The 15,497-nt window shown below is 37.5% G+C and overlaps 1 protein-coding gene and 1 long non-coding RNA gene across 2 annotated transcripts in view; one reads left to right on the plus strand and one right to left on the minus strand.

The window, feature by feature from the left end:
• adgrb2 (adhesion G protein-coupled receptor B2) overlaps nt 1-15,497 on the minus strand; it is a 273,817-nt gene that overhangs the window by 152,510 nt on the left and 105,810 nt on the right. Inside the window, exons 3-4 of the mRNA XM_016663772.1 lie at nt 7,878-7,958; nt 4,105-4,293 (exon numbers count right to left, since the gene is read on the minus strand). Coding sequence (XP_016519258.1) covers nt 4,105-4,293; nt 7,878-7,958 — 270 coding nt within the window. The remainder of the gene's footprint in view (nt 1-4,104; nt 4,294-7,877; nt 7,959-15,497) is intronic.
• LOC107833752 (uncharacterized) lies at nt 5,445-10,396 on the plus strand. Its single transcript, XR_001659520.1, has 3 exons — nt 5,445-7,487; nt 9,921-9,975; nt 10,072-10,396. It is a non-coding gene; the product is annotated as an uncharacterized LOC107833752 (long non-coding RNA).

Here is a 15,497-nt window from a genome sequence, read left to right on the forward strand (position 1 = left end):
GATTTTCTGAATCATTTAATGCAATGCATATTTATCAGATTTTACTTTGGGACCTGTTTTGATCTAGAACCGGTTGTACCAGCATATTTTGATGAATATAAATACTGAACCGGCTTTCTTGGCCTGTGTTTATTTTTGCGAGGAGAGTTGTCAGCCTCAAGCATTCAAACATATTCAAACATTTATGTAGGATCAGATTTAGCCTGGTTGTACAGGGCCGTGAAAAAACATTTGTCTGACATATTTCCTTTTTTTTTTTTTTTTTTGCTGTTGTGGAGGGCGGGGGGTTAGTTTCGTAGTTAAATCCTTTGGATGCACACACAAACTTTTAATGTCAGACAAAGATTGGTTGAATTTTGACATGGGACATACATAACATGGTGTGCATGGGACAACCATGCACCGCGGTGTGCGTGCATGGTTGTTTGTCCTGTCTGAACAAAAACATCTAATCATCTAATCATAAGTCGGTGTATAACAATAGCCCATATCCCGCTTATACAGCAGCTGTTAAATATGATCACTAATTTACATCTCAGGAAAATGACGACATTCTTTTCCCTCTCTTACCTAACTTTAAGATGAGCATACCGTAATTAGACGCAGTCGTTATATTCTTACAGCAGGTTGACACCACGGCTGGATATTTTTGCTTCACTATTTTTCGAGGGGAAGAGGCAATAATATACTTTTAATGTGTCAATGCTCCTGTGTGTACATTTGCATGCAATCATAAATCTGTAATGAGTTCATTGTTGCATCCTTGGCTGCACTCTCGGCCCATTGCTGGGATGATTGCTAGAAGTGTGGCGTTGTACCATTTGACTGTGCACCGACCCAAATGGACTGTATTCATGATACGCTATTGCTGCACCAATGTTTAAATGCCACTGGATCTATGGTAAATGAGCTGTAGCGTAATACAATGTGAGCTGAAGTACTACCCCTCTCGCATGCTTTGGGCCATGTAAACCGTATACTCAATCACACTCACTAAAAAAAAAAAAAGAAATAAAAAAAGAGTTAATTTGCCAAACCAATTACTGCCGAGTGTCTTTTGTCAAGAGAGACTATTACTTAAAACTTATCATCAGCAGCCCATTAATTTAAAAGTTTTCCCCATGAAAGGCTGAGAGAAGAAAATGTGTATTTTCCACTCCATTGGCTTTTTTTTTTTTTTTTTTTTTTTTTGTCCAAAGTACTTTTCCTTAATGTTTGCACTCTTCTACAGACAATAAATAGTACTTACTCTCACAATACTTTTGGGAGAAAGGGTAACAAACTCGCCACATCTCAACAAACTCAGCAAAGGATTACAATCACAACCAGCTTTGAAAGACTTTTAATGTTTTCAGAGCAGGAAATATACACTTTAGTTGTATAACTAGTCCTTATTACCCTGGACAAAAAGCTGCTAGTTATTTTAAATTGCTGAATTATAACGACTCTGTTTCCTTTCAGTTTCAGCTTTGTATCTTTATCCTTTAGTTTGAATTTCATCAGTTGCTGACTAAGTTTTGGCATAGAGTTGCTTGGTCATATATTACCTGGTTAACATTTTGGAAAACATTTCTTTATGTTAAAAAAAAATCAGAAAGTGCTGAGTTCTTATTTTCTCTCTCCTGCAGTCAGTAGCAATACCTGTGAAAATGTTGGACTGGGCAGCAGGTTCTTTAAGAATCTGTAATCAGTCTAGAATACTGCAATCCAGGTCTGACCAGTCTGCAGACAGTGATTTTCTTGCTTGTCGCAATCTTCAAATAAAAAAAAAAAAGGACACAATCTCCCTCTTTTCAACTGTTTTCCCTTGTAGAATAAAGTTTTCGTAGATCTCGGACAATAATCCAGTTCAGATTTGACAAATCTGTAGCTTTTCGGTGACCTACATGTGATTAAATGCATCCCAGACTCCTTACAAAACTGAAATCTCTCATTTGCTGTACAGAACTCTTGAAACAGCATCAGAAATTGCCTTCGGGTGAGCCATTAGCTCACCACGGTACACACCCATATTTTTCTTACGATGTCTACCCAATGCATGCACCCATCTCACTTTTAACTGGGTGTGTAAATAAGTTAGACAACTAGGTTAATTTGATTTTGCCTTGCAGTGCCCTCGAGCCTCATCAGCCTTGGAAGAAAGCTATGAATATCTCCTGTATCTTAAACTGCCACCGAGATTTTCCGCAAGCTAAAATGTAGCTACTGACATTCTTAATTAGCTTGCATCTGTATACATTCCATGTATATTTATGCCTCTTTCGAGAGTGTGTTGTTGTCAGCGTTGACAATAGATAAACAAATGTAGAAAATCAGTCCAAAGACTTTCTGGAGCAGTAGAAAAAGTCAAATGCAAGTTCACTGAGCGCTTCTGATATCATCCCAACAATCCTACTTACTTAATATTGGTGCAATCCTATTCTGGCAGTCCCATGAGTGCCAATAAAGCCCTCCACAACCATGTCAGAAAACATCAGAGGAACCGAGGGCAAAATGAAATAATAAACGGAACATAACACAGCAACCAATATCCCATCAAAGGAGCAGCTGAGGATATTACTATCGACACGGAATAGGAAATGAGGTGCTTAGACATACAAATCGGCCTGGTAAATTTGCATAAAGACAAGATTAGCATATGCACTGACAAGAGAAGGCAAATTTTCCCTTTCGCTTTTCGTGGGGAGGAGGGCTGGATCAGTAAACACTCAACACTTGAATCCTATGTGAAACTTCAAATGGTGCAAAAATAGGACGTCTAGAAAACCCAAACAGAAATGCAAGGAAACCTGCCAAAATGAAGCTTATCTAGAATTAGGAAAACAGATCAATTGCAGTCTTTGTATGCACACAACGCGTTTAGCATTCAGAATATTGCAAGCAATCTGTAGCACACTGTGAAAAGATCATAATTGGTTTAAAGAATATATCAAAAGCAGAAAATACTGGAATAATCAGAAAAATACAATTAAGTTGTTAAATTCTCTTTTAAGTATTTGTCGACTTCCTTTTGATTCTCCAAGGAATTTAACAACTTTACCTTATGTTACAGTTTCTCAATACTGAGGGGTGAAGTCAACATGATCAACATGAAGTCAACATAAGCAAGTTAGATTTCTGCGCAACAATCACAAATAGATAAGATTGTCAAAGGGGCCCACATGACTAACAACACTGGAGAGAAAAATGCAAGTATGGTAAAACAACAAAGGTTGCTCTGCAGCCTCATCAAGATCTAAGTTTCAACTGCAATCAGCCCGATCAAAGTAGTTCTGGACTGGAAGCCCTTCAGCCTTTCGTCGAACAAAAACCAGTATATACTGGTAATCAAAGAGAAGCAGAATTGACCTCGCTAATAGTGCTGTCAGTCTATCTAAATTGAAAGTGATTACATCTAAACTCAAACAAAGATAGTATCTGATGTTGGATTTTTTTAACGTTTTAAGGACTTATCATTGAAGTTTAGGCAATCCGTCCGTCACCAATCAATGATTCTTGTCTATTTATGTGTGGCCATTTTGGCTGTTATTGAAATCATAGAAAATGAGAGCTATGTTTAGAGTGAAATCTCTAAATTTAGGGGCAATGCACTGTGTACATCAGAGAAGTGCTAGGTCTAGTGGAGCAGTCGACAAACTAAACTAAAAAGAGTTTGAACGTCACTTTAAGTTAACCTTTTAACCAGAATCGGGTGTATTTCTAGCTTGATCGACGTTGATCCATGATGCACACCGCGCTCTACTACATTCATACTGAACATACTATGCCAACTGACAACAATGGTCTTTGGCATGGCCGTTATAGCTGTGTTAAGAGGACTCAAATTCATCTATTTTCAGCATAAGTGAAGAAGCGCAAAAGTAAAAAAAAAAGAAGAAGAACTCAAAAGGAAACATCAACATTTTGAGATGTGCTGCATTTCACTGGCTGAGTGCAAGATTGAGGGACATTTTCAGCAGGCAGCAGGAGGACTTCTCAAAGTAAGAGCACTGTACAATGTCAGGAAATTTACCAATTAAGAAAATGCAAAGAAAAAGCACAAAAAACCCAATAGGTTCCAACGGGGCCTTTATAGAATGCAGCCGAGATGCTTGTTTGCCGTACCTGTACTTATGATTCCAGGTTCACCAGGACAGGAAACTGTGTTGTTGCACATGCGCGTTTCCCGCAGAGCACCACTGCAAAGCGTGCCATAAGGAGAGGAGACACAGGACCGCGTCCTCACTTGCCAGCCTTGCCCACATGTCAGAGAACACACACTCCACGGCGACCACTCCTCTGCCGCCGGATCACCTAAGGAGGGAAATGTTTAGGTTGAAAGACGATTCTCTGCATTTTGTTTTTTCAATGAGCCCAAGTCTTTATTTGGATATTTGTTTTTTATCTTTCACTTTTTAACCAAAGTTATGCTATGTTTAGATCAAAGAGAGTGCCATATTTTCTATTTCTATTCAACGATAATATGCTTGGATGGTAGGATGTACTCTTATTAATGGGTTAAAGTGTGGAATCCATTTTGGAGATGTTAGGAGAACTGGAGCAAGTAAAAAGAAAAAGAAAGTTCTAAAAATATTGCATAGTCAATTTTAAAATCTAATATTGCTGTAAGCACAAACACCTCATTCCAAGAAACAAACCTCACAAAAGTCTTAATTTTGCATCTTCATAATATTGGTTTGTGCTATTCTTGTTTGGCAATCATACTACTCTCTTTAGTAAACAATGTTAACTGACTAAATCTATCTCTTAGTTAAATTACTATATATGACTAAGTTACCTTTATACATCTTCCAAAGTATAGAAAAAACGATCAATAGAGGGGAAGTCAAAAGCAATAAAATGCCTGCATTTCTGTCAACTGGCATCCATCTGAGTCATCAAGCTCAAGAACAGAAAAACATGTCCAATATTCTCAGGGGCTTGGTGTTAGTTAGACAAGTGACTGAGAAATAGAAAAGCCAAGAAACAGATGTTCCTTAAGTGGAAGAGAGACCTTGCATTCACAAGAGAGTACTGGAAATCGTTTGATCGAAAGGCTATAAGATTTCATAGAAAAAGAAGAAATGTGGTGAAAATATTGGGTATAGTGCATTTTTTTAAGAAGAAATTAGGTTTTTTTTTCTTCAATTTTATGCTCACGATACTATTAAGATTAACATTTTATGACTGCAGTAAAAAAAAATGTTTTCTTTAGTCAGGCTATTTATTTCACTTGTTTAACACCCACTCTGTAACAGGGGCTGTCAATCAATTACAATACTTTGTTATAAATCACATGTTGGCCATAGTTTGTGATTCACTGCATATTTCTAAGAAACCTTAGAATATGTTCATAATATTCCAATGAGCATTGAAACAACACAAATAATGGAGAAAAACTGATTTTAAATGGGATTACAAAAAGTAAATGGAGAACATTGCAAAAGATACGTCTTATGTTTGTGCTGGTTTCAAAATTTGTATTTGTTTGATGCTCCTAAAAACAAGAAAAAAAAAATCAGACTTTACAGAGGAAACTGATCCAAAAAGTCATGACAAGTTTTACAAGTTTTCCTGAGGAAGATTTATTAGAAAGAGCTTATTGAAACTAAAAGTCATAAAAGTCTGCAGAGCTTATTTAGATCAAGCTCAAAAATGTTTTCCATGGATAGATTTTAAACCTGCTGTTTAGAGTACATCGTTTTTGATGTAACAGGCATAACCTGGGACTATTTCTTGTGTCTGATGTTTTTGTATTTAACCATTGTCATGTTGTTTTCATTGGTTCACAGAGGCTTAGTGTTGGATAACCCATCCGTTACAGACGCAAATTATGCTTTTGCCATGTTGTTTTTGTCTAGAACAGTGAAATAATTCTGGGTATCTTCCCATTTCCTCCTCCTGTAAACTGTGAGCACCATTTACAGAGTAGAGCAGAAGAGTAGAAGAGGTGGACAGCAGGGGAGAGAGAGAGTGGAGCTGTTTTCAGAGATGACATTTTAATTAATGGCATATTATTTTAATTAATGGCATATAGAGAAAACAACTGAAACAGAGCAGGAATAACATTCAAACTACACCACAGAACATGAAGTATGAAAGCCTGTGCTTTAATTGTGTGTAAGGAAAAAAAAACAAGGTTAAACTCAATTTTGCTTCTGTGGTTAACGCCTTAGCTTTGACAGCCCTACATGTTATATTTTAAAATTTAGATTATTTCCACTGGTATTTTTATTTCGCTTGTTACTCATCAAATTGACAATCCAACTGAAACACGATTGACTTCTGGAAAAAAAAAAAATGGACGACACAACCTGGATTCATATGGAGCGTGGCAGCATTGTTGCGAGATCCAAATCTGAAGAAAGATACTAATATTATCATAAAAAGACAAAAGATGTAGGTCATCATTGCAGATAGGCCTGTCGAGGAAAAGAAATCCTATCTGAGCAGACTGAAGGATAAAAAAATAAATACATTTCAAATCATAATTCATAGAAAAACATCTTTAGCACCCATACAAGTCCGAGTGCTCGCCCTTGATGTGCAGTTCTCCAGCCAGCTGTGGCGAGGGTCCCATTGTTCCCACTCAGTTATGCCCTTGAAACCAACAATTGAACACAACTGTAAATTTCCTCTCCCCCCCTTTTAAATTGTTTATGAGCTTCGTTGTCCTTTGATCGGGGCGTCATCACACGGCAGAGGAGGAAATCGAATTAATTGCATGTCCGTTAATCGCATTACATCTTCATTAACATGCCGTGAGTCAGGGCTTAAGCTCATCACACGTGCCTGGAGGAGAGGAAGAGAGGGGAGGAGCAAGGAAGAGCAGGAGGGGAGAGCAGTTGAGAAGGACAAGATGGAAACCGGGGTTTCCCTCTCCATAGGCTCTCCCTCCTCAGCACAGCGGTGGCTTTTTGAAACGACTGTCTCCATGAATCCTAGCCCAGGTAAGTATTGGATTCATTAAGATAGAAAATGTTATCTTTTCTTCAAATGCTAAAAATCTCAACTTAAACCACATACAGTGCCTTGCAAATGTATTCAAACGTCTTGAACTTTTCGACATTTTGTAAGAACTACAAGCTACAGTGTTATTCATTAGGCTGGTATCGAATACGCCAACATAAATCTGTGCCCAACTGAGAAATGGAAGAAAAATGACACGCGGTTTTTAAGTGGGAAGTATTATGTATTTTCCTGTCACTTAGTGTCATTTTCTAGCACAATAAAGTAACTATGCAACCTTCAGTTGTTATAAAAATGCTGCATGTAAATCAAACATAACTTAAAAGAATTTGATGAATTAAAACTGGCCTCTGCCTTCAAAAAGCTCCTACACTTTCTGATGTGATCACAACTACGGTCCTCCATTATGTAGTTTACAATCGTTCTTTTTAGCATTGGAGTGAGAAGTAGTTCATATGATAATCTTGCTAATTGCTGCTGATGCTAGTCTGGAGGAGCTGAGTGAGGGAAGAGGTGCTTCTGAAAATAACAGCGTCTAGGTGGGTATTAAATACACTTTTCATTAAGCATACGTCTCTCTATTTTTAAAATATGGACTGATGTAGTATTCTAATGTTACTATGCTAATGTTTTCATTAGATGTAAATGGAAAATCACCATAAATAACCAAAATAAAGGCTTCCAATCATCCATCTGTGGGTAATTAATATATGCAACGTATTTCACTTAGTGATAAAGCTCCTAAAACAAATGGGTTTCAAAAATATTCAGAGTTTTCGAATGGGTCTGTAATTAATCTTCTTTAAGTCGTCCCACTGTGCAAGCACACAAAGAACTGAAACTTTTCAGGTACACGACAACTTTCGGAGGTCAAGTTGTTCTTCATTTGCTCCAGGAAGCGAAGACTACCTCACATTCCTAACACTCACCTGTTTGTGCCTGAAACACACCTGGCAGGTCAGCTGATCGTGGCCTTTGGGTCTTCACCTTCAGGTCGTCATCGTATGGGTCTGAAACAAGCAGGAGGCATAAGCTATTAATCTGAAGCTCAAAATGTGCTTTTTGAGCGCATTTTTTTATGTATTGATCAGGTACTACAGGTGTGTAATAGTTTTGTCTATGCTTCAGCTTTAATGCTTCAGCGAATAGGAGCTCGGCATCCTCCACTTCCATTTTTGCACATTCATGGAGGTCAAAATAGACAAGTTTTGGTACATCCAAATCACGACTTGGCAAAATAAAAACACAAACGCCTACATTTCCTTGGCTTGCTCCTCATAGCAGAAAATTAACGGGATGTGCTGATGCAGTTTGACGCATAACGTTCACACTTAGAAAAACAGAATGTCAAATCTTCATAATTACCGAAAACCAGAGAAAGGGTCATTTCCAAGAACTCCTCGACTTTGAAAAACAACATAAAAGGCGCAGCGGCACTGTGATGCTGCTGTGCATCAAACACGACATGATGTAAAACTTCACTAATTCAAACACTCAAATAAATAAACAGGCTGAATAGCCTGAGCTTTGGTCGGTCATTTCAGAAACATGATGCAAGTGTTGAGCATGTATGGAGAGGGAATACGCTTCCTGAAAAGTATAGCAAACAGTGTAGAAGTCTGTTTTATCTCAGTCGGTACAAACGTATAGTTGCATGAGCCGAGGCTGTTGTGTGAGGTGCAAATTGATTTGTAGGCTCAGCTTCACCAGCACAAGACTTAATCAACTCCCACAGCAGGGGAAACAATCCTTGATTGGGTAAGATCTTCTTCAGTTTGCCGCTTCTTGCCAGTGGGATATTTAGCAGAAGTTATATTCATAAAAACAAACAAACAAACAAAACAAAAAAAAGGAGCAAAGACAAACGGCTCAATGTCTGAGGTACATGATCCACATGGGATGCCAGTTTATGTGTTAGACTACGCAGCGCATAAATGATTGACAATCAAAATATTTAGCATTAACCTAGAGGATGAACTAAGAAAGAATACATCAGGGAAACACTGCCGCAATGATCTGCAAATTAACACTCAAGAAAATATGTGGTAGTTTTGCTGGTAAAGATATTAAACAGAAGTGGCTGTTGTAATTTGACTCTACAAATCTGTCAAATCATCCAACTCTTTTTCCAATAAACTTCTGTTATACTTTGTTCTCAGCAGATTTGTTTCACCCCTGGACATCTCCACTATATAAAAAAAAATCCAATATGTAGGCTTGTGATTTTACATTGCTTTTCCATTGTTCAACATTCTGTGAAGCCTGATTACTGCACTTTCTGGAAAAATACATAAAGAATGTGGTTTTGGCTTTAACACTAGTATTGGACAAGATCATTCGGAAACGCAACGGAAACAACAGCAAATAGCAACGTATGAGATGGTAAAATTTCACGGCAAAAACAAAGTCCTTGTGTACTCTGAGGAGATTCTCATGGATTTACATGATTTGTTTTACATACTTTTTGGCAGTTTATACTAGCTAAAAAAGACATACATATTTGTCTCTCAGTGACTACATTTCTTTTTTTGTTTGTTTGTTTTTGTTTATTGGAACCAGTTTTATTTATTGAGACTTTCATAGGTCATCATCTACCAGTTTTAGTTATTTAACATGACAGAAGAATATCCTATAAACTGACATACCATGACTTGTGTCGTATATGCCCTGGATTAAAGCTAACAAAAAGACTTAGACTGAACTGAGCCTTTGAATTCAACATAATGGCACATTATAAGAAAATATGTATATATATATTTAAATAAATATGAAACAATTATCTTACAGTTATCTTACTCTCAAAAATGTACTGCAGTTCTTTAACAGTGAGCTTTGAAGATTTTTTCTTATTCCCTGTTTCACCATCTTCTTCAATGTTCAATCTTTTCAGAAAAGATTGTGTTGATTCATTAGTTTTTTGATCATGAAGCTGCTAAGTGCATTCTTATTTATATTTTGCTTTTTGCTTTAAGGTGGAAACCCTTGTCGCTCAGGAGAGCAGAGAGTTCAGTGAAGCAGCGCTGGCGAGTAATGTCTCACATAAAATGACCAGCGAGAGCTACTTCTCCATCCTATTGTTTTCCTTTTCCCCATTGTTTGTCTCTCTTTGCCTTCGCTGCACAGAGGAGGATTTAGATGGATGCCGGAGCAGAGTTCACGACGACCGAAAGGGGAGATCAATATTTACAAACCCGTTTGAGCGTTGACCTTTCACAAACTCCGCCATACTGTTTAATGTTCTGGCCTGCACTTTAATGGACACATCATCACGCACTTCATCAAGCTGTCCTGCCCCCTCGTACGCCTACTTTATGCACTTCAGGTTTTTGTTTTTTTTTCTTTCCTTACAATCTCAAGGGGAGTTTATCCTTGAGATGTTTTGCTTGGAGTGTGGTAATAACTTTGTCAAAGCCAACTGGAGTATGACTGAAGTAAAAGAAAGAAAAAAAACATATTTCTGCTCTAAGAAATGAAGTGATCACATCCTCTTAAGCTGCAGGCGCTAAGTTGATTGAAAAAGCCTATTAATATGTTGAAGTGAATGCAAATCTGAGTAAGCTCAACATATGAATTATGAATCTGCCTTAATACAGGTGATTTAAAGAAGCAAGCTTGATGCTAAAAGAGGTGTAATTAAATCAAGCACCTCTAATCCGGTTTCCTTTAACCCCCTATTCTGGTAATCGTCTGGGAATGCAGCTATTGACGCAGTTGCATTGAATTAAGGGCTAGGAGTTAATGTAATAATGTGGGTGTTTTCTGGCTAAATATGTCTCTCCAGCTTGGGCACAGAATCTTTAAACGACTCTCAAGTGCTGCTCCGGTAATTCAAGGGTGTCAGTAAACATACTGTAAGTTATTACAGAAGTGCGTTTCCACTTGGCAGGGTGCAAACGCAAATCTGTTTTCCGATACTTTTGGAGAAGACTTTAATCTAATTTTAAAGAAGTATTAAAAAAAAAAGAAAAAAAAAAGAATGTAGGTCAGATTTAAAGGTACAAAGCTGTGAAAAAAGTGTATATTTTCCCCCCTTTCATCGCTAGTTTTGCTTTTCTTTTTGCCGATATTAATATCAAGGATGGTCTAACTGAAAATAAAATGCAGTTTTTAAATTATTATTTTTTTATTAAGGAAAAAACGTCACCCAAACCAACCTGGCCTCATCTCAAAAAGTAATTGCTTTGGGTTGTCATCCTGCTGCATAGTCAAAGTTCAATTCTCCCCCAGTATTTTCAAGTGGAGAGAAGAATTTATCGTTCTATCAGACACTAGTGATACGGGTTTTATGTATGTATTTACTTTATGTTTTTGGTCAGCTGTCATTTTTGCCTCGATATTGTGACATGGATGCCATTTAACAGTGGCTCTACTACACAAAAATTACCCAAGTTTCCAATTATTGTGTAAGCCATAACATGATATTTATGAGCTAATGCACTTCAATATATGTGTCAAAATCATACAAATTAACTCATTTATATGAATTTTATTCAATATGTGTGAATAAAAATACCTTTGGGAACATTTTATTGATACTCTTATTTACAGATATTAACTAACTCCACAAATCATTCTATAAATTTGCATAGCATTGATAGTCCCTAAATCAAAAGGTCATAGTATTGATTCAGAACTATAAGGCCAGGTGGATTTTAAAATAACCATTTTATTTGATTTCTAAATTTGAGGAAACATATAATTTCGCATCTTTACTTAAAATATCAATTTGTTATTACCTATGCATAATGATGGGGTAGACATTGTTCTTTTAGTCTACCTGGTGTGACAGCCCAACAATTTTCAAGTCCAGATATTTTATTTTGCGCTTTTCCTTTTTGTCAGATGACCTTCAACAAAAGCAACCACGTTAATCAAAATCAAATGAAAAATGGAAACAAAAATAAATTACTCCGCTGTGCAGAAAGAGCAGAAATCATTCCTTGAGATTTAATAGTTTGCTGGGTCTAATAATCACTGGTTAGTTGGAATTCATTGCTGAAAATCGCAGCGTTTCTAAAAGCATTCGTGCCCGCCTTCCATTCTCCTCAGTGCTTTCGACTGGCGCCTTCATCACGGTGTTAAGAGAAGGGGAGACCTTCGAAAAGCAAAAACAAAAACAACATAAATCCAAACCGATACACGGCACAAGCACCAAAGCTTGAATATATATGAGCTGGACACACATACCCTGTGATACACGACATAACTGTTTTGAGCTAGTATAAAGAATCCTTAGGAGAATCCTTAAGTCTGCAGGGAGGATGATGCATGGATGTTCTTTTTTGTGTGTAAGTATATAGGTATCACGGAAGTCCACGTTTTGAAACATATATATATATATATATATATTGTTACGACCAGTCTAGGGGAAGCCAGGTCGCAACATAAAGGATCCATCCTCCTCCGATCTCAGCAACCGACACACACAAAATTGATCAGTTGATAATTATTTATTTTAAAAAAGATGTATTTGATAAAGATGTTCCCACTGGAGTACTTGACTTCAGAGTGAGCTATCGCCGAAAACAACAAACAAAAGGAAACTACCTAAATAGTAACAGAAACTTACCTAATCGAAAGCAAATAAACCAAAAGACAAAAACTTACCTTCCTAACTAAGAAAAACATGAGAAAACTAAGGAAACATAAACGGCAGCTCACTCCTACACTCCAGAACTCCAACACAGACAGACAAACAAAGAAAAGGGGTGTAGCCGGTGGAGATAAGTCGAGGATGGAACACAGGAAGTCCGCTTCAGCAGCCTTTATATCCGTCACCTCCGGAAAGCAGCCAATAGGACATCTCCGTCGTCTTCTTTAACCAATCAGGGACGGGCACCTGCACACTCATCATGTAATAATTGACTTTACGCCGTCAGTCGTAACAATATATATATATATATATATATATAAAGTGCTATGAAGTGGCAAAAAACAAATAAGACTGCAAATGTTTACCATTACTGACATTCCCACAGTGTGTATGAGTGTGAATGCAAACTCTCTGTACAGATACAATCAGACAACCGCACACACCGAGCTACTTCTCAACCGTATATCAAATCTGAGCTTATAGCTCTCCGGTTGCTGTCCATTTACTCCAGGGTCCGTCTGGGAGAGTCCAAACTGATAGAAGTGCACCATAATGGACTTTTTATAAGCCACTGGATAGACAGACCCACTCCATCTTTCACTCTTTCTCACTCCGCTCTAACCTCTTTGCCTCTCAGCAGCAGATATGAAGACAGAAGTTAAATCTGGTTGGAGCAGGGCTCTCGGTTGCCTGACTGTGGGGGGACTTGGGGTCGTTGCGTGACTTCAAGAATGGACTCAGAATCCAGTTTAGTTGGGGCCCCACTGGCCAACAGAAACAAAATACTTTTAATTTCATGATCTCTCTCCGTCACGAATCTTGATTAATACAGCATCATAAAAAAAAATACAACATCTGAGCATGGATTTTATGTGATATATTTTGAGGATTTGTTGAATTCGAGAGAAAAAAATACTGATGTTTCCTGGTATTTACACAAAAAAACTGTAAAATAATCTTATTGATTATCTTTGAAAAACAAAGACTGGTTAATTATTCACACCGTCTCCTCTGCCAGCCATCCTGCTTGTTGTCTTGTAAATACAAATAAATCCTTTGCTTTCTATACTTAGACACTCCCCATTCTTAGAAGCAACAATTTCTGGACACATTTGTATTTCTTCTAAACAAAGGAAAACTGAAATAGAAGTTTTGAGCAAGTAGTGCACAGGAACAGGTGGGGGAGGAGCACACGCTTTACTCCAGAACTTTGTCTGGCTTCAAACCACATGAACAGAACGGAAAAAAAATAAAAATCTAAGCAGCTTAGAAATAGAAACTTTTTCAGACCTTTAAATTAGACCAAAATCTAATTTAAAAATATTGGGGAAATACTAGCTTTTCAAGTTTTCGTGCAAATAAACACATTTGGCATCGAGAATTCACTCGGAATCTTAGTACAGCAGCACTATGTCCTTAACAGCAGTGAAGGCAGAAGGTAGAATATTTCATTCAAAGCATGGTAGCAAGGTCCACTGCTTTGCACTCGCCAATTAGACACAATGGCTTAGCATGTGAAATGTACCTCTGCATATTCTCTCAATAGTTATTCTGTGAATTGTTTTAAGTCATTGCTAGAAGACTGACTAATGAGAGATAAAGCTAAAGTCCATGATGAAATATGATAATACCGTCTTTCCTTTTGTTCATTGGACATTTGCCCTTACCTATCAAACATCATTACCATTCAGGTGTAAAAAAAACATATCCTCACCATTATCCCAATGAAAGACTCCTTGACTACCAGTTTTTAGTTTCCTGCCAGAGTCTTCCTTTATTTAAATTTCAAATACCCTGTTATCCTTTGTATGGGTGAATCCAGGCCGCCATATTCACATTAACACAGTTTCAAGGGAATTTGGGAGTGAAACAGGCCCACAGCATCACAGACTCCCTTTCAACAGAGGACAAGAAGTACTTTTGATATTTTTCTTTGGGTTATTTCATATTTTAATTTTGATGTAGCGTTTGTCTTCGTCATGGTGACGTTGTTCTGAGGACGTGTTAGCCAACCTGTGTGAATCACCCAACTCAGACCATGTTATCCGTTTTCCATTGAGGGTAAAACGGGAACTTTGTGATCTAATTCGATATTGATTAATGTATATTTCAGCCATTGGCGTTGAATTCCCAGGCGAAATTCAACTCTCAATTTATGAGAGTTGGTTTGACCGCCGTATTGATACGACCTGTATGGACACAATTCGTTTGGTATTTGGCATGTGCCTGGCACGCAAAACTCAATAATGGGCTACGCCCAGTTTTTTGTTGCTCGATGAAATCAGATTTTTACCCGACTGGTCTACGCATTTTCAACCTTTACAATTATGATAGCTTTGAGACATTGGCTGTTTCCAGTTGCATGTTTGTCGGTAGCATCTAAGCCAGTTGTAATTCTGAGAAACATGTTCAAAAAGCTATGAAAACACAATTAAAAGCAAAATGCTGAACTTATTAAGCTTTTAAGCAACTTCTTTTGTCTACACAAGGTACAAGGTCATTGTAAAGTCACAATTCTTTCCACTCGAGTCTTGAGTCAAGTTCCAAGTAAAGACATGAAGAGCCCAAGTTGAATCCAAAGTCAAGGCCTGCAAGTCAAAAGAGAAGTCCAAGACCTACACTTTTAAATTTGAGCCTTAAACAACTCATTTGAACTTTTTTTTTTTGGCCCGACCAACCAGCAAGAGGAGAGGATCTTTAAAAATGCTAGAAAATCATTGCTGATGCTGTTTTAACAGACAATTTGAACTCGACAAGTCAAACCAAAACTAAGTAAATTTATGATTCAATTCCAAGTCACATGACTCGAGTCCAGACCTGTAGTGTATAGTGATATATTGGAGGCAAATTCTTTAGAGTCAAGTAAAGTCTCTAATGAGCATAGATTACAAATGATCACCCACCTTCAATCGATTGGCTTAAAATGTTCTGATAAAGCCAAAAATTTGGGAGTGAT

This window comes from Poecilia formosa, unplaced genomic scaffold, assembly GCF_000485575.1.
Source record: "Poecilia formosa unplaced genomic scaffold, Poecilia_formosa-5.1.2 Scaffold443, whole genome shotgun sequence".
Classification (NCBI taxonomy): Eukaryota; Metazoa; Chordata; class Actinopteri; order Cyprinodontiformes; family Poeciliidae; genus Poecilia; species Poecilia formosa.